General features: G+C 36.4%; 1 protein-coding gene and 1 long non-coding RNA gene across 2 annotated transcripts; one reads left to right on the top strand and one right to left on the bottom strand.

Annotated features, from left to right (window-relative positions):
- The first annotated feature begins 48 nt into the window (after positions 1-48).
- LOC120329639 (bile acid-CoA:amino acid N-acyltransferase-like) lies at positions 49-3,298 on the top strand. Its single transcript, XM_039396356.2, has 5 exons — positions 49-947; positions 1,345-1,443; positions 1,810-1,910; positions 2,000-2,237; positions 2,350-3,298. Exons 1-5 carry the CDS (start codon positions 785-787, stop codon positions 3,144-3,146), a joined length of 1,398 nt encoding a protein of 465 aa, XP_039252290.2. The 5' UTR covers positions 49-784; the 3' UTR covers positions 3,147-3,298.
- A 4,879-nt stretch (positions 3,299-8,177) lies between these two features.
- On the bottom strand, positions 8,178-9,943 carry LOC144430839 (uncharacterized). The gene is made up of 3 exons (XR_013479757.1): positions 9,757-9,943; positions 8,942-9,250; positions 8,178-8,294 (listed from the first exon to the last, which is right to left on the bottom strand). It is a non-coding gene; the product is annotated as an uncharacterized LOC144430839 (long non-coding RNA).
- Positions 9,944-14,659: the final 4,716 nt, after the last annotated feature.

Genomic DNA, 14,659 nt, shown 5'->3' with positions numbered 1-14,659 from the left:
CCAATGCGCAACACAAAGTTAAAGTGAATATATAATTGATCGATCGCACTTAAAACAAACGTGGGTTTCCGTTTACCGAGGTATATTTAATCATAGTTAACTATGATTACGCGGCGAAGGTTTGCGAACTTTTGCAAGATAGGGCAGTTCGCGAGAATTATGTTTAATACAAATGTGCGAATATAACGTTGTACGGTCCATTGTCGATCGCTTCAATTCCCCCTTATTCCAACTTCAAACGATTTCCCACAACTCGCATTGAGCTCCGTGTTTTGCGATAAAAGTCATGTATTTCAAAATATTGCCCTCTTACAGAACCGTTTCTTCAGGCCATCCAACAACGTCGGACCATCGGACTGGGCCGAAGTCTGATTTACCGAATGATGATCTTCTCGCATCAATGCGTACCACAGAGCAGAGTTAAATTGAATATATATTTGATCGTTCGCTTCGCATTTATAACAAACGTGTCAGATCTAGCACAGTGTATAAATTCGTGCTCTTGACTGGTTTTCTTTGTCGAGGTAGAATTATTTACTCTAACAACAGATAAATGACCTCCTATTGCCCACTTACAGTCTGCATATAGTGTTAGGTTTGACATTCGAAAATTGGTCATATTATATATTTTCTGGAAAATGCATTTTAGGTATTACCTAGGGTTTTTAGATAGAAAGATACAGTCATGTTGTAATAATAAGCAAAGCTGCTGCTGTCTTTCGTTGAATCTCGTTTACAGACTTTTAGAGAAGTCGTCAAGCCTGCTTGCTATATTTAAGTCATAATGTTAGCAAGACGATCGAGGTATTTGACAAGACAAGTGCTCAATTCATGTTTGCTTGTTAGAAGTATCAGAAATGCAAGTCATGGATACATCGGTACCGCTAATGTTTCTGTCGACAAGAAAACATCATTGGCCGACGAAGCGGTTTCTGTCAGCATTTCAGGTATGTATGGGTCACATAAAAATTGGAAGTATCGTCTGGTGAATGTGCATTCCAAGGAATCTATCCGCTCCATTATGGTCGTTATTCTCAACAGCCTTCCATTTTCACGAATGACAAAGCTATACTGATATAACTTCTATAGCAATAGTGAACAAAATATATATTCTTTATATTTGTGGTGATAAATATTTTGATTAGAATAACATTTATGCCCACAAATCGGCATTTTTTAGGTATCTTTGAAGGATAGCACGAATAACTGCATATCGACCGAACCCTTAGTGTAACTGTATGAACTCGAAAAATAATTAGAAAATTGATTCATGTATTTTAAATATTTCACCTAATAATGATTAATTACAAATACCTAATAAATAATGTGTTTGTTTATCTTTAGGTCTTGAAGCTTTTCAGAAAATAACGTTGCACGCATTTTCACGCCTACAGAGCGGGTCAATATTTGAAAGCTTTTCGCATTATATTGCTGATGAATCAGGTTTTTATGATATTTGATTACCTTCATCTAAATAGAAAATCTTATTTCAAGTTGGTATTTCAACCCTTTCTTACAATCTGTCATTTAGACCTCATGCTAATATTGATATGTGCCGTGAATATTGTGAATACAGTATTCAAATGAATTAAAACATTTAATAAAAAAATACGACAAAATACATTCGCTACTTGGCTCGTCAGTTAGATTCATTCATAGATCCACAAAGTTCAACTTTTAATAATTTGGTCATTATACCTTCATGCTACAATCATTGTTTTGAAACATGTTATTTAATACAAATGTTATTACTGTCGTTGACAATTCCACAATTCATGGATGTGTGAAATGTACTGGAATTATTTTCAGGATGTATCATTCTGAACCAACATCCTTCGCACGGTGGAAATTTCGAAGGAATAGATGGAATGGGTCCTATAAGTCATTTAGTATCTTCCCCGTTAAGTAAGGTATGAACGTTTTCTCATAGAACCAGGCTTTGTAAATATTTTCTAATTTTTCGAAATATAATATCTTTTTGCTTACTAAATATTTACAGCGTAAATATGAACGCTTCATGATAAAAGAACCAAAGACACCATTTACTGTCGATTTTCGTACATATGATAACTTTTGTCATTCGCTCGAATCAATCGCCGATCAAGGTTTGGCGAAGAACCCACCAAATTTGTCTATCGAAAGAACATATATGTCCCCAAACGTGCAGGAAATTAGTATTTGGGAAGGAAGGGTGAGGGCAACTCTTTATCTCCCTGAAGGAAATGGGCCTTTTCCAGGTAAACTTTAATATTATCGTAAGTAAGATATCTCGACTTTGATTCGTGACGAATATTAAGCAATATAATTTCACTTTCAGGATGTATGCTTGTATTTTATTTGTGCATGTAGGTGTGATAAGCATGAGCGGAGGATTTCCAGGTGCCATGAAATTCAAGGCCGCTCTACTGGCTTCTCGTGGATTTGCAGCATTAGCTTTGAAATATTTTGGTGAAGATGATTTACCAAAGGTATACACGAGTGGAGATATAGGCTACATTGAGGAAGCTTGTACTCTCTTACAATCTCATCCTAAAGTTGACGGAAGGAATGGTGTTGGTATAATTGCCAATTGCTTTGGTGGTCTTATCGGTTTAGCAACTGCGAGTGTTGTGCCTGAAAATCTTGTCAGATGCGTCACCACAATCAACGGCTGGCCTTTCATCCTTGAAAAATTCCGATATGGCGATGAAAAGTGGTCAACATCAAGGAACTTCAAGAAAACTGTAAATGTAGATAAAGACGGGTTAATACAATGGTATTTCGATTACAAACCTGCGGCAAAAGAAGGAATAATTGATATTCACGATAGTGACATATTCCATTTTTACAGACGCCGTAACACATCATATATGTTTGTAGTAGCGGAAGATGACACATACGTGTCATCTGAACTAGCTCTGAAACATTTGAGGCGGAAGTTGGAACAATCGGGTCATCCAGATTGCGAGATTTTATTTTATCCAAAAGCAGGACATTTAATCGAGCATTCGTATCACCCCCACACTGATGTAGCATGGACTTTAGGCGAACCTCATAAAGTTGGTGGTGTGCAACCACATCACGCTAAAGCGCAACAAGATTCATGGCCAAAGATACTAGACTTTACATACGAAAGACTGGTTGGAAGACCGCGTCCCCGCCATTAATTCTGAAGAGTTTCAAAAATATTTTTGTTTGTAGTATATATCGTGCAGACTTTATATGCCCCGCGTTATGGTCGCGTTACAACTTATTTTTCATTTATAAAAACTACAACATGTTATCATCACCATAAATGAATATATATGAATTATATTTATTTCTATCGCTACCTCAAATGAAGCTCTGTGTGATTTCCATGCTGGAAATTGCTGTCGTTTATCCGATTCACAAAATCAGATTAAAGCATGGCCAGACAACGAATAGATTAGGTGAAAGCGAAATTAGTGTTAGGGTGTCCCCATATTCAAATAAGCATGAGGCCACAACACGCACTCAAATTGACTTGTGTATTGCAATTTGGATTATGTGATTTCTCACAGGAGGAGCTGATATTTTGAATAGGCTTGCACGGAATTACGGAATTATTTCGAGTTACGGAAGCGAAGTTACGAATTACGTAAATTCGTAATTATTGGTGGAGCGCTTTCGCGATTGAAACGAGCTCTCTTCAGAGCAGTCAATTCCGTCGATTGTAAAAAATTAAAGTTTAATAAGTAGAAGAAGTTAGAGTTCCGGTATTCGCAGCCGTTCTTCTCTCTCTTATTACGCAGATGGAGAAGGCATAACGCGTTGCCATTTACTAACCTATTATCAACTTATCTAGCATGGCAAATGTACATATTAAGCGTAGATATGGGATAGAATTGTGTTGAGACCGATGGACACCTGGTTTCAACTTCTTCGGGTGAAATGACTAAAGAATGTAAGAGATCAACTTACCAAACATGGTCTATTTGTAAATGCCGTGATAATTAATATCGCGCTTATCAAACAGCAATATGACGATGGAAGAGAAATTGCGTAATGAACCAACGCAACTTAGTCTTTTCGGCATCGGTAAAGCGATTCAGACGGCAGAGAAACAACAAAAAGACGGGATTTCCCATGTTTATTCTGCGCGAGATCCATTTTCTATTACAAAATCTTGATACTCTGTTACCGGTTTTATCGTTATATATCTGTCCGGACTTGGCCTTGTTTTCACAATGCCTCGCACTATTTCGGCCAAATATGTCTTTACAAAATCTTCAAGTCTTTACCAAATGCGGCAACTTATTTTGATTTATCGTCGACTCAAATACCACCGGCACTCGACCAAACTTGTGTCAATCTTAGCCGATAGGATTGTCGACTTGAGTTAGAAAAGTAAATTAATATTTTCGTGAGTGCAAAATACATGTCACAAAATGCATTGTTTTGCGATATAACTTTGTATTTTCGGAGAAGGCATGTCATATAAGTACGGTATTTAAATTATGCGCAAATAATTAATATTTGATCCAAATTTATCGCAAATAATGTTATAACATTTAGGCCGCGAAATGATTTAATGTAAAATGAAGCATGGTAATCGGAATATCGTCAATAAGTCGGCATCAATAATTATTATAAAATGCTAACTAGGTAGTAAAGTCGGATAATGTAAAAAAACGGTACAATAACAAGTCTTCGTCGCGAGGCAAGCGCAAGTATAATCAAACGAGAGAATACGCTCGTCGTTGATTTATAAATTAGAAACCCGGAATTTTTATTTAATACGAAACTCGTATTAATACGTTAATACGATTTTAAAAAAGTCAACTATCGTTTCATAAATATATTACCACTTACCAGTGTTGGTAATGATGAAATTGATCGCATAAAATTGGGTGATAAGGTTGATAAAGGAAAATCAAAGCTAACACAAAAGATAAAAATCAGAATAAAATTAATTTGAATTCACTCCTTGATATTTGTATTTAGCATCTGTCGCCGGCGTGTAGTACTGGCGGAAATATGAAAACCAAACTGTCTCAACTGTCGATGTCCCATTCGGAATAGAAGTGGATTAAATTGGTTGTTATGATAGGTTTAAAAGTGTGAAAAAAAATATCGCAATTACGGGGTCATTACGTAATCGATTTGGCCGTAATTACGGAATTGCACGTCAATTACGTGCAAGCCTATTGTGAACTAAAAGATAATTTGATTAAATCGATGATATCGTTTTAATATTCAAACATATGAACGACCGGACGGAATCAAAATTCAACATTCTGCCGTGCCTTTAGCCGTGTAACTAGGGCAGTGGTTTCTGAACTTTTTGAGCCCTTTGAAAAATCGTACAAACTTCGCCCCCCCCCCCCCCCCCCTCCTTCTTTGAAAAAAGTCATATGCGCTTTCAATGAGTAGGTTTCTTTGTTTAATGATGGCGCTGTAACTGAGTTGGTCTGATACTGTAATTGCTCAAATTTTTATAGTCATAATACACATCGGAGTAAAACTTTGCAATTCACCGTAGTATGTATGAACCAATACTTGAGATAATCGTCATCATACATTCTCCGTTTCCCGTAACTTCGCGATACTTGGTAAATACAAATTGAATTTTACCCAAAACTAAACGCAATAAACGTATGTTTTTTGGCGCTCAAGCGTATTTTCGACTCAAACGTTTACATAACGTAACGTATAATCTCAATTTATTGTTTACTTCATCACTATTGAGCTATGCAAAAATCAATTTACTGTGTGTTGGAAATACACAACTATTACAGACTTCTTGGTTTGCTCCACCCCTTCAAACGTCACAACCAATACCTTCTGACATACTTACAACTGCGAGGTTGAAAATACAGTTTACAAAATGGAGACGTGCAAATGAATTTATGAGGGAAAAGCAGTTCATTTTCTAACAGATATTATACATGTGGATTTTTCCTCGACTCTTAACCTATGAAAAATTCATCTTATACCATACCGTTGCAAAATTTTAAACTCTCCATTTGAGATGGAGAGCTAGCACTTATATCTTATAAACTGGCTCACATCATCAAAATTTTCGTTCAAAACATTAAACCGCGTGCCGATCACATGTGTTCAGGCAAGTCTATCGCAGCGTTTGCGGTATCAATTTTTTATTATTGCTAAGTTATTCGATTCACTTGAAACTATTTTTTTGGAACACGAAAGCTGTCAAATAATAGGCTACGTTAAACCAAGAAAACAAGGCAATGTTTACAACCATGCCCGAGTTTCTTTCGAGCGGCCACGCCGATTGCAAATGTAACGCCATTGCGACTAATGCTGATTGGCCATTGTAACGGCATAAATAAAGAAATCAGTGACCGAGAAAACATTCATGGACCATAACTTTAACCTAGATAATCATTTTCAACGCGTGTTGTCACTCATGCTAAACCTATTTCGTCAGCGTTTTTGTAACATCGTAAGAAACAGGTTATTGTGCATCGTATTAACAACAAACAGTGGCGTAGCATCCACCCCCGCAACCCCCGCGGTCGGGCCCACAGCGAAAAGGGGCCCCAAGCGGTTAAAATTTAGAAATTTAATAAAACCAAAAGCAGTAATGCACATCCTATAATGTTGATGTTAGTTCTGCTCAAATCGTTTTGTTATGTAACAATGCCGGGGTCGTCGATTTTCGGTGTCGTGTGGTTTGATCGCACCGGCCACCGGCACAATTACGAAGGCTGTCAGATTGATGTCGAAAGCAAAACCTCTTAGTGGCGCACAAAAACGAAGAATAAAGGGCAGAAGAGGAAGAGCATATGAAAAAAATTAAAGTAACCAAGATAAACGAAATATTTAAACCGAAATTGAAACAATTAGACTTGGGAATACCGAACGTAACTGAGGAGGAATTAATATAAGCCTAGCACCGGTGGTATCGGTAGAAAACCAGATGCGTGTTCAGTCTCCAAAAGTGATGGCGCCGGCGCAAATGAATTTTCTTCCAAAACTTACGCGACAATTGTCACAGGTAAGCTACTGGTTTTTGAAGCAAATTGAAAAAAATTGATATGACGAAGATGGTAGATGAGTTTGCTAACACGAAAGCGCAAATTTTAGGTTATCATTGCCTTTTTATAGCGACATGTTATGCTTTTTGACGAAATAAAAAAAAACTTTGTTTTAGCTTATGTCCGAGAGTTTTTAGGGTCATTTCCACGAAATATTTTTGCTGGGGGGGCCCACGAGAGTCTTGCTACGCCACTGACAACAAAATATTACATCATTATAAAGCAATAAGAATGGGCATCTTGTGAACTCTCGCCTGAGAACAAAATTTCATATAATAACATCTTGAGACAAATTCATTTCTGTTACCAAATTTTAATTTCCAGTTATCATCACAACTTTTTTAATTTATCGTCGACTAAAATAGAACTCGACCAGGCATGTGTCGCGCTTGGGCGATATGAACAGATTCATCAGCGACTCGAAATCCAAGATATATGTTTATTATTAGAAGCGCAAAATAAATGTGGCAAATAAATGTGACAATGTGGTTACGCCTTCCTATGGACATCAAATGGCAAAGTGCTGATAAAAAAGAACAAAGACACTAACACTTTATCCATAACTGAAGATGAAGATCTTGATAAAATAAGATGAGTCTATTTAATTTTTTACTGCCATATCCTAGTAAATTATTCTATCATGTTATTGGTTTAAATGACTTTAGTCCCCATTGGAATAGCCCATCTAATCACTTTGCCCCCCTCGCCTCAACCAACCTAATGTTATCTGATTCGAACCCATTAGCATTCCTCATCTATGAGTGATCCTTATCCTACCTGGGAATCAACCAATTTTTATCCCGAAATTCCTTCTATTGCAAGTCGATACCTTGAAATATCCAATATCAATAGAGTAACTTCAAGTTTTCTAGCAACAGACTTTATTATATTGCACCATAACATCAGATCTTTGGCAAAATATGCCGATAATCTAGTTGAGCTAATTTCAAATTTTTGTATTCCACCTCAAATTATTGCTCTAAGCGAGACTAGGATCATGAGAGAAACTGCTGTTGTCAATATTGATATCTCTGGTTACACTTTCATTCATGCTCTCTACTCGCGCAGGCGGTGTTGGTTTTTATATTAGGGACAATCTAAACTTTCATTTATGCACTGATTTCAGCCTTTGCCTCCCAAACTGTGAGGACTTATGGATCAAACTCAAATATTTTCAACCAACCTCAAAAATTCAAAATCTTGTTGTCGGTGTAATATATAGACATCCAAAAAATAATATCCCATCATTCACCACAGCAATGTCTTGTTTATTTGAGAAGCTGGCGATGGCTAAAAAGCAATTTATTATATTAGGCGACTTTAATATAAATCTTATTAATTCTTGTGACAATCCTACTACCAAGTATCTGGATATGCTAATGTCCAATTTTATATGTCCACTTATCACCAAACCAACCAGAGTGACCTCAACCTCCCACACATTAATTGACCACATCTACACTAATATCATAGATTCCCGCACTTCGTCATTTATTTTGCTCAGTGATCTCACCGACCACTTTCCCATAATGTGCACAATACCAGCAACTAATAGTAACGTTAAAACAAACACTCGCATGAAACGGGACATGACTAAATTTTGTGCTGACTCGTTCAGGCTAGAAGTTGAGTCAATGTGTAATAATTATACTAGTGTTATATTATCTGAAGTAAATCTCAATAGCTCATTTGATACTTTTCTTAGTCACTTCAAGTGGTTAATCAATAAGCATGCCCCATTACGACCATTTTCGCGTAGAGAAAACAAATTTTATTCCAAACCTTGGATTACTAAAGGAATTCGTACATCCATTAAACATAAGAACAAGATGTTCAAAAGTAAGTTCCTGAAGGGAAATTTATCCCAGCGTCTCCACTTCAAAAAATATAAAAATATTTTGACACATTTGCAGAGGAGATCAAAACAAATGTATTACCATAACATCCTAGAGAACAACAGAGGCGATGTTAAACGCACTTGGAAAACTATAACTGACATCATCAAAGTAAGGTCCAATGATGAAACCACTATCTCGGAACTGAAGCTTGAAAATGGTACCATAGTCTCAGACCCTGTCGCGATATCCGTTGAATTAAATAAATTTTTTTCATCCGTAGGAAAGAGACTTGCCGATAATGTCCCACACAGTACGAAATCTTTCAAAGCCTTTTTGGGTGCTCCTACACAGAATTCGTTTTTTCTGGAGCCATCAACACCTTTAGAAGTTCACCAAGTAATAATGAACCTGAAAAAGGCAAAGCAGTTGGGCATGATAATATTCCTTCTTTTTTCTTAAAATTAGTCGCAGACAGCATATCCCCAGCTTTGAGTCATTTCTTTAATCTATCATTTAGTTTAGGAATTTTTCCCTCCGCTCTGAAGATTGCTAGGGTAATACCCATCTTCAAAAGTGGCAACAAAAATAATCCTTCAAATTATAGGCCAATTTCAATTCTACCCTGTATTGGCATCGTCCTGGAAAAATTAGTCTATAAAAGAATGCTCAACTTCTGTAACAAATTCAATCTGATCGACTAATGCCAATTCGGATTTCAATCCAATCACTCGACTTCCCATGCCATCCTAGATCTTATTTCATTTATCTATGAAAAAATTGATAAAGGGAAGTCTGTCTGTTGTGCATTCCTGGATCTAAAGAAGGCCTTTGACACAGTTGATCATCAAATTCTTGTCCAAAAGTTGATACACTGTGGTTTTAGAGGTAACGCATGCAAACTATTATGTAATTACCTGAGTGGTCGATCACAGTTTGTAGAAGTAGGATGTCATAGGTCTCCGATGTTGCCCATCCACTGTGGAATTGTCCAAGGTTCCGTCATTGGACCATTGGCTTTTTTACTTTTCATAAATGATTTGTCGAACTGTTCGAATCTTCTAACAAAACTCTTCGCCGATGACGCTTGCTTGCTTGCCAGTGCCAAAGATTCAACCACGCTCCAAAATACTATGAACACTGAAATAGATAAAATAATTGAGTGGATGTTATGCAACAAACTCACTGTGAACGTAAAAAAATCTAAAATCATGCTATTCAGTCCTAAATCAATTAAAAAACATTCCAACATGTTAATCAAAATCAGGGGGGTTGCTTTGGAAGTTGTTCAATCCTTTAAATATCTCGGGCTCTATATAGATAGTAACTTAAAATGGAACACTCATATTACCGAGATGCACAGGAAATTGTCAAGGTCTGTTGGGATTTTGGGAAAACTTAGGCATTATGTGCAGGATGCTACCCTGCGAACCATTTATTTTGCTCTTTTTCAATCCCACATCCAATATGCTATAACTGCATGGGGCTCTGCAACACAAACCAACATTCACAAATTGGAGGTTTTACAGAATAAAGCTGTTAGAACTCTCTCCAGAGCGTCTATTCGTACAAACTTAAACACCCTTTACCATAAAACCAGGGTGTTGAAACTATCCGACATTTATACTCTAGAGATTGCCAAAGTTATGCACCAATTTCAGAATAATTACTTGCCCACAGCGTTCGACAATTATTTTGTTTCGCTTACCTCTGTGCATGACACTTTCCCTTGTCACTGCCAGCAGAATGCTTGACTAGGTCCACAACCTCCCAGAGTCGACAGTACCTGTAATAAGTGAATCTGAATGTTTCAGGTAAATATTTAAGTTGCTTCTTTATTATCATCTACTTCCGTGCATGCTCTGCACTATATTATACTGTATGGCCATATGTCATACAATGGTAATTCAATTTTGCTCATAGCCCAATCGTATAGTGTTAGCAGTATCTTTCAACAGTTCTCCACTCATGATCCTTGATATTGGTCTCTCATTAAATACAATTTAATAACTATCTCCTATATATTTTTGTAAAAAGCTATCATATTTACCACTTTATTATTATTGTGCTTTGTTGCATTTTCGAAATTTATATATATATATAGCACTGTTGATACTCAGTGCTGCAGTGGTTATTTCATCCATCTGTTCATACACATATCGTGTTCATTCTATATTCTCAACGATTCCAAGCGGTATGCTTACTAATTTACAACGCTATTTATTGTTACCCCCATCTACTTTGTTGAGTTAGCCTGTTTTTCACAGATTAGAATAATTTTTATCTGTAATGTATTAATGACGATTCGACTTACCCCAGCACTTGCAATCTTCTTCCACCCCAGCACTTGCAATCTTATTCGAACTCTTGGCAAACATTTATAACTACGATTACGCCGTGTTATCGGCATAATATCCCTACCGGGATATATTTAAAATCTGTTTAAATAACTATCAATTCCAGAACGCTGCGATATCAGTTCGGTATCCTGTCATCGCACTGTACTGCATTCCTGCTGCCGTTCCCATAGTTACTCGCACATATGTGCTTGGAGTCGTTTTTGGTTTTGCTTTTCTGTGTTTCGAGCGTCTCTTGGATTCAGGTCGTCTCGATTTTTCACTTCTTTATATTCTTTTATTCATTGTTTGACTTTTTTCATTGTTTTATGATTCATTTATTAGACTTTAGCTCAGGTGTCGCCGCTCGATAACCAATTTTGGTTTTCGCGACTCCTTTCACCTCGAATTATCCGTTTTTGCTTCCTTTTACATTCTGTATGCATTTAGTGTATTTCATGCGTGGTGAAAAAATAAACTACTGATTACTGTGGCAAAGCGCATTGTTTTGCGTTATAACTTCGTATTTTCGGAAACCGGGTGTCATAAAAAGTAAAATTTGATCTAAATTAATCGCAAGTAATGTTTTATTCTCTAACGTCGGTACTCATCATTTTCCGGGAGAACTCGAAAAGTCATTCAATATAAAATAAAGAATGTTTCATTATTCCAAAAAAATTAAGATTATTGCAATCGAAAAATTGCCTGTAGTATTGTTACAGACAAAGTTTCTTTGTTTTACTTCATATATATTTGACCCGGGGTTATCTCGAGAAAAATCGGTCATTGCACTTTGTCGAATGACCGTTCAGGAAATTACTCCCTTCAAGGCGATTTCACCATCTGTTAGTGGGCAGGAATAGACATGTCGGCGTAAACAAAGTCTGTTATCACCCTTTTCTTTTTCTCTCGTTTTTGTTTGTTTATTATTTCGGATAATTGCCAGTCGGCTGTTTACCATTTATTTCGTGTTAAGAGTTAGCCGTTTAAGTAGTGCTAATTTATTCGCCGCAATGAGCGGATTTGTTTGTTTGTTTCTCAGTTTAATAATAGGGTTTGATTCATTTTGCATATTTCATTTCGTATTTTTATGTTGCTATTGTTTGCATATTCTAGAATTAAGTATGTAGTTAACCTGCCTGTTGGGTTGGTCGTAAACTTTAGCAACCCTCAACACCTCAACAATTGATCATTCGTATTCTACAATCATCATTTCGACCTCAACAGTGATCGTTGCGTCTCAACAATGATCATTTGACCTCAACATTGCTATATCAATTTATTTGGACCTCTACATTCTACAATACTGTGATCATTTGTGTTTCTACATGTAACGTAGCGGGGTTTTTAGGCGATGGCGTTCGACGGTGATATACTGTGTAGAAAAGACCGTCTACTTCCTCGCTAAACGACAGCTTAATTGACTTTTAAATACTGGCAAATACTCGGCTATTCTGTTGCCCCAGTCCACAGGTTCACACGATCAACAGTCAAGAAATATTCACGGTGCACTTTTGTATTCAACGCTAGGATACGATACCCAGCCATCAAGGTCAGAGAACAGAAAAGAACAGTGTGTCCGATGCAACAGACACGACTTAAAAAAAACAAGTAATCAAAAACACGTGGCAACACAACAAATGCGCAACGCATAAGCGCCACACAGTGGAATGAACGTAAGACTACGTATTACGTTACACCTCCCTTCTTTACAAAAAAAGAAATTTACGTCAATTTAGTCAATTTCTTTCACACCTAATATGGGTGCAAGTAAATCCAACGTGAAGGAATTAAAATATATCTATACATCATCTGATTAGGATGAGGGCGTTATTACTTGAACTTGGGACAATGCAATAGTTGAAATCAAATATTGAAACACATTAGCAATGAAATGCGATAATTACAAAATTCACACAGTAGATAACGATTACATTAAAAATACAACAGCAATGTAATAATGTGAACTAAATGTGAGAATACAATTACAATAAATTCACACTCATAAAAATATGAAAATACTGAAATAAAATAAAACAAATACAATTCAAAATTATCAAATCTGGTAGGTAATTTTGAAACACGAGTTTTTGAAACATAGGGTTTGATTTGTGAAGTACTTGGAATATCGGGTACACCACGACAAACCAAAGATTCACGTCTAGTAAAAAAGGGTTTGAGTCTATTAAAATGAACTCGAATACTAGGATGACATTTCCTAATATTTTCATCAACGGGTTCAATCAGAAAATTCTGATTTTCCAAAACTTTAATAATTTTGTAAGGGCCATTCCATAAATACGCAATCTTAGTAGTTTCACCAATAGGTACAGAAGGTGTATAAAGCATTACTAAATCATTAACTTGAAAAGTATTACAAATAGCAGTTTTATTATACTGTTTTTCCATTAATTTACGAGATTTCTCAAGACGCTTTCGCGCCAATAATGCAACGGAATCTTTCCTAGACATAACATCTAATGTGCTATCAATTTCACGAGAGTTACTTCCGTGGGAAATGTCGCTTATCGGGTCTGGTGAACTTTTCAGGTCAAAGGGAGTATCTTTGGGTACAATTCCATAAGCCAATGTAATGGGCGGAATATCGGTCGAATCATGTATTGCAGTATTATAAGCATAACATGCCAAGGGTAAAACCAAATCCCAATCTAATTTTTTAGAAATCGTCAAATGTGACAGAATCTGTAACAACGTTCTTTGACACCTCTCTGTACTTCCGTTACCCATTGGATGAAAAGAAGTCGTTTGGGTTTTCTTAATGCCATACTCTTTACACATATCTTTAAAAATAAAACTTTCAAAATTCGAACCTAAATCAGAATGCAAAGTTTTCGGCGGGGTATGATTACAAATCCACTCCGATACAAATAAAGGTGTTATCGTACTAGCTTTTTGGTCGGTAATTGCTACACAACGTAAAAATCTACTAAAGTTGTCAATCATAGATAAAATATACTTATTGCCGGAATTGCTCTTTGATATTGTGATAACATCACAACTTATCCGCTCGTTAATGCCACTCAAAACTGTTGGAACCAGATGTGCTTTACGAGCAGGAACTGGATTTTTCCTAGACTGACAGTTCAAACAAAATTTAACAAAATCATTTACGTCATCATACAATGAATGCCAATAATGAAATTGCATTGCTCTTAAACGAGTCTTTCTAATACCAAAATGTCCTGAAGTACTTTTGTCATGAACATGATGAAGTACTAAGGGTATCAAAACTTTGGGAACCACGATTCTATAAGAATCTTTTCCAAGGGCTGAATCTCCAAAACGTCTATACAATACGTCATCAATGATTTTCAAATCATCAAATTTTGACCATAAGGTTTTCAAATCTGGGGAAAAATTCTCAATCTCATCTATTTCAGGTCTTAATTTATTTTCCATCCAGCACAATACAACAGAAATGTCTGGATCTGCCTGTTGGTGTCTCATTATATAATGATTATCA

The sequence above is a fragment of the Styela clava genome, chromosome 12 (assembly GCF_964204865.1).
Source record: "Styela clava chromosome 12, kaStyClav1.hap1.2, whole genome shotgun sequence".
Classification (NCBI taxonomy): Eukaryota; Metazoa; Chordata; class Ascidiacea; order Stolidobranchia; family Styelidae; genus Styela; species Styela clava.
The sequence above is the reverse complement of the archived record's forward strand: the minus strand, read 5'-3'. Positions and strand labels throughout refer to the sequence as shown.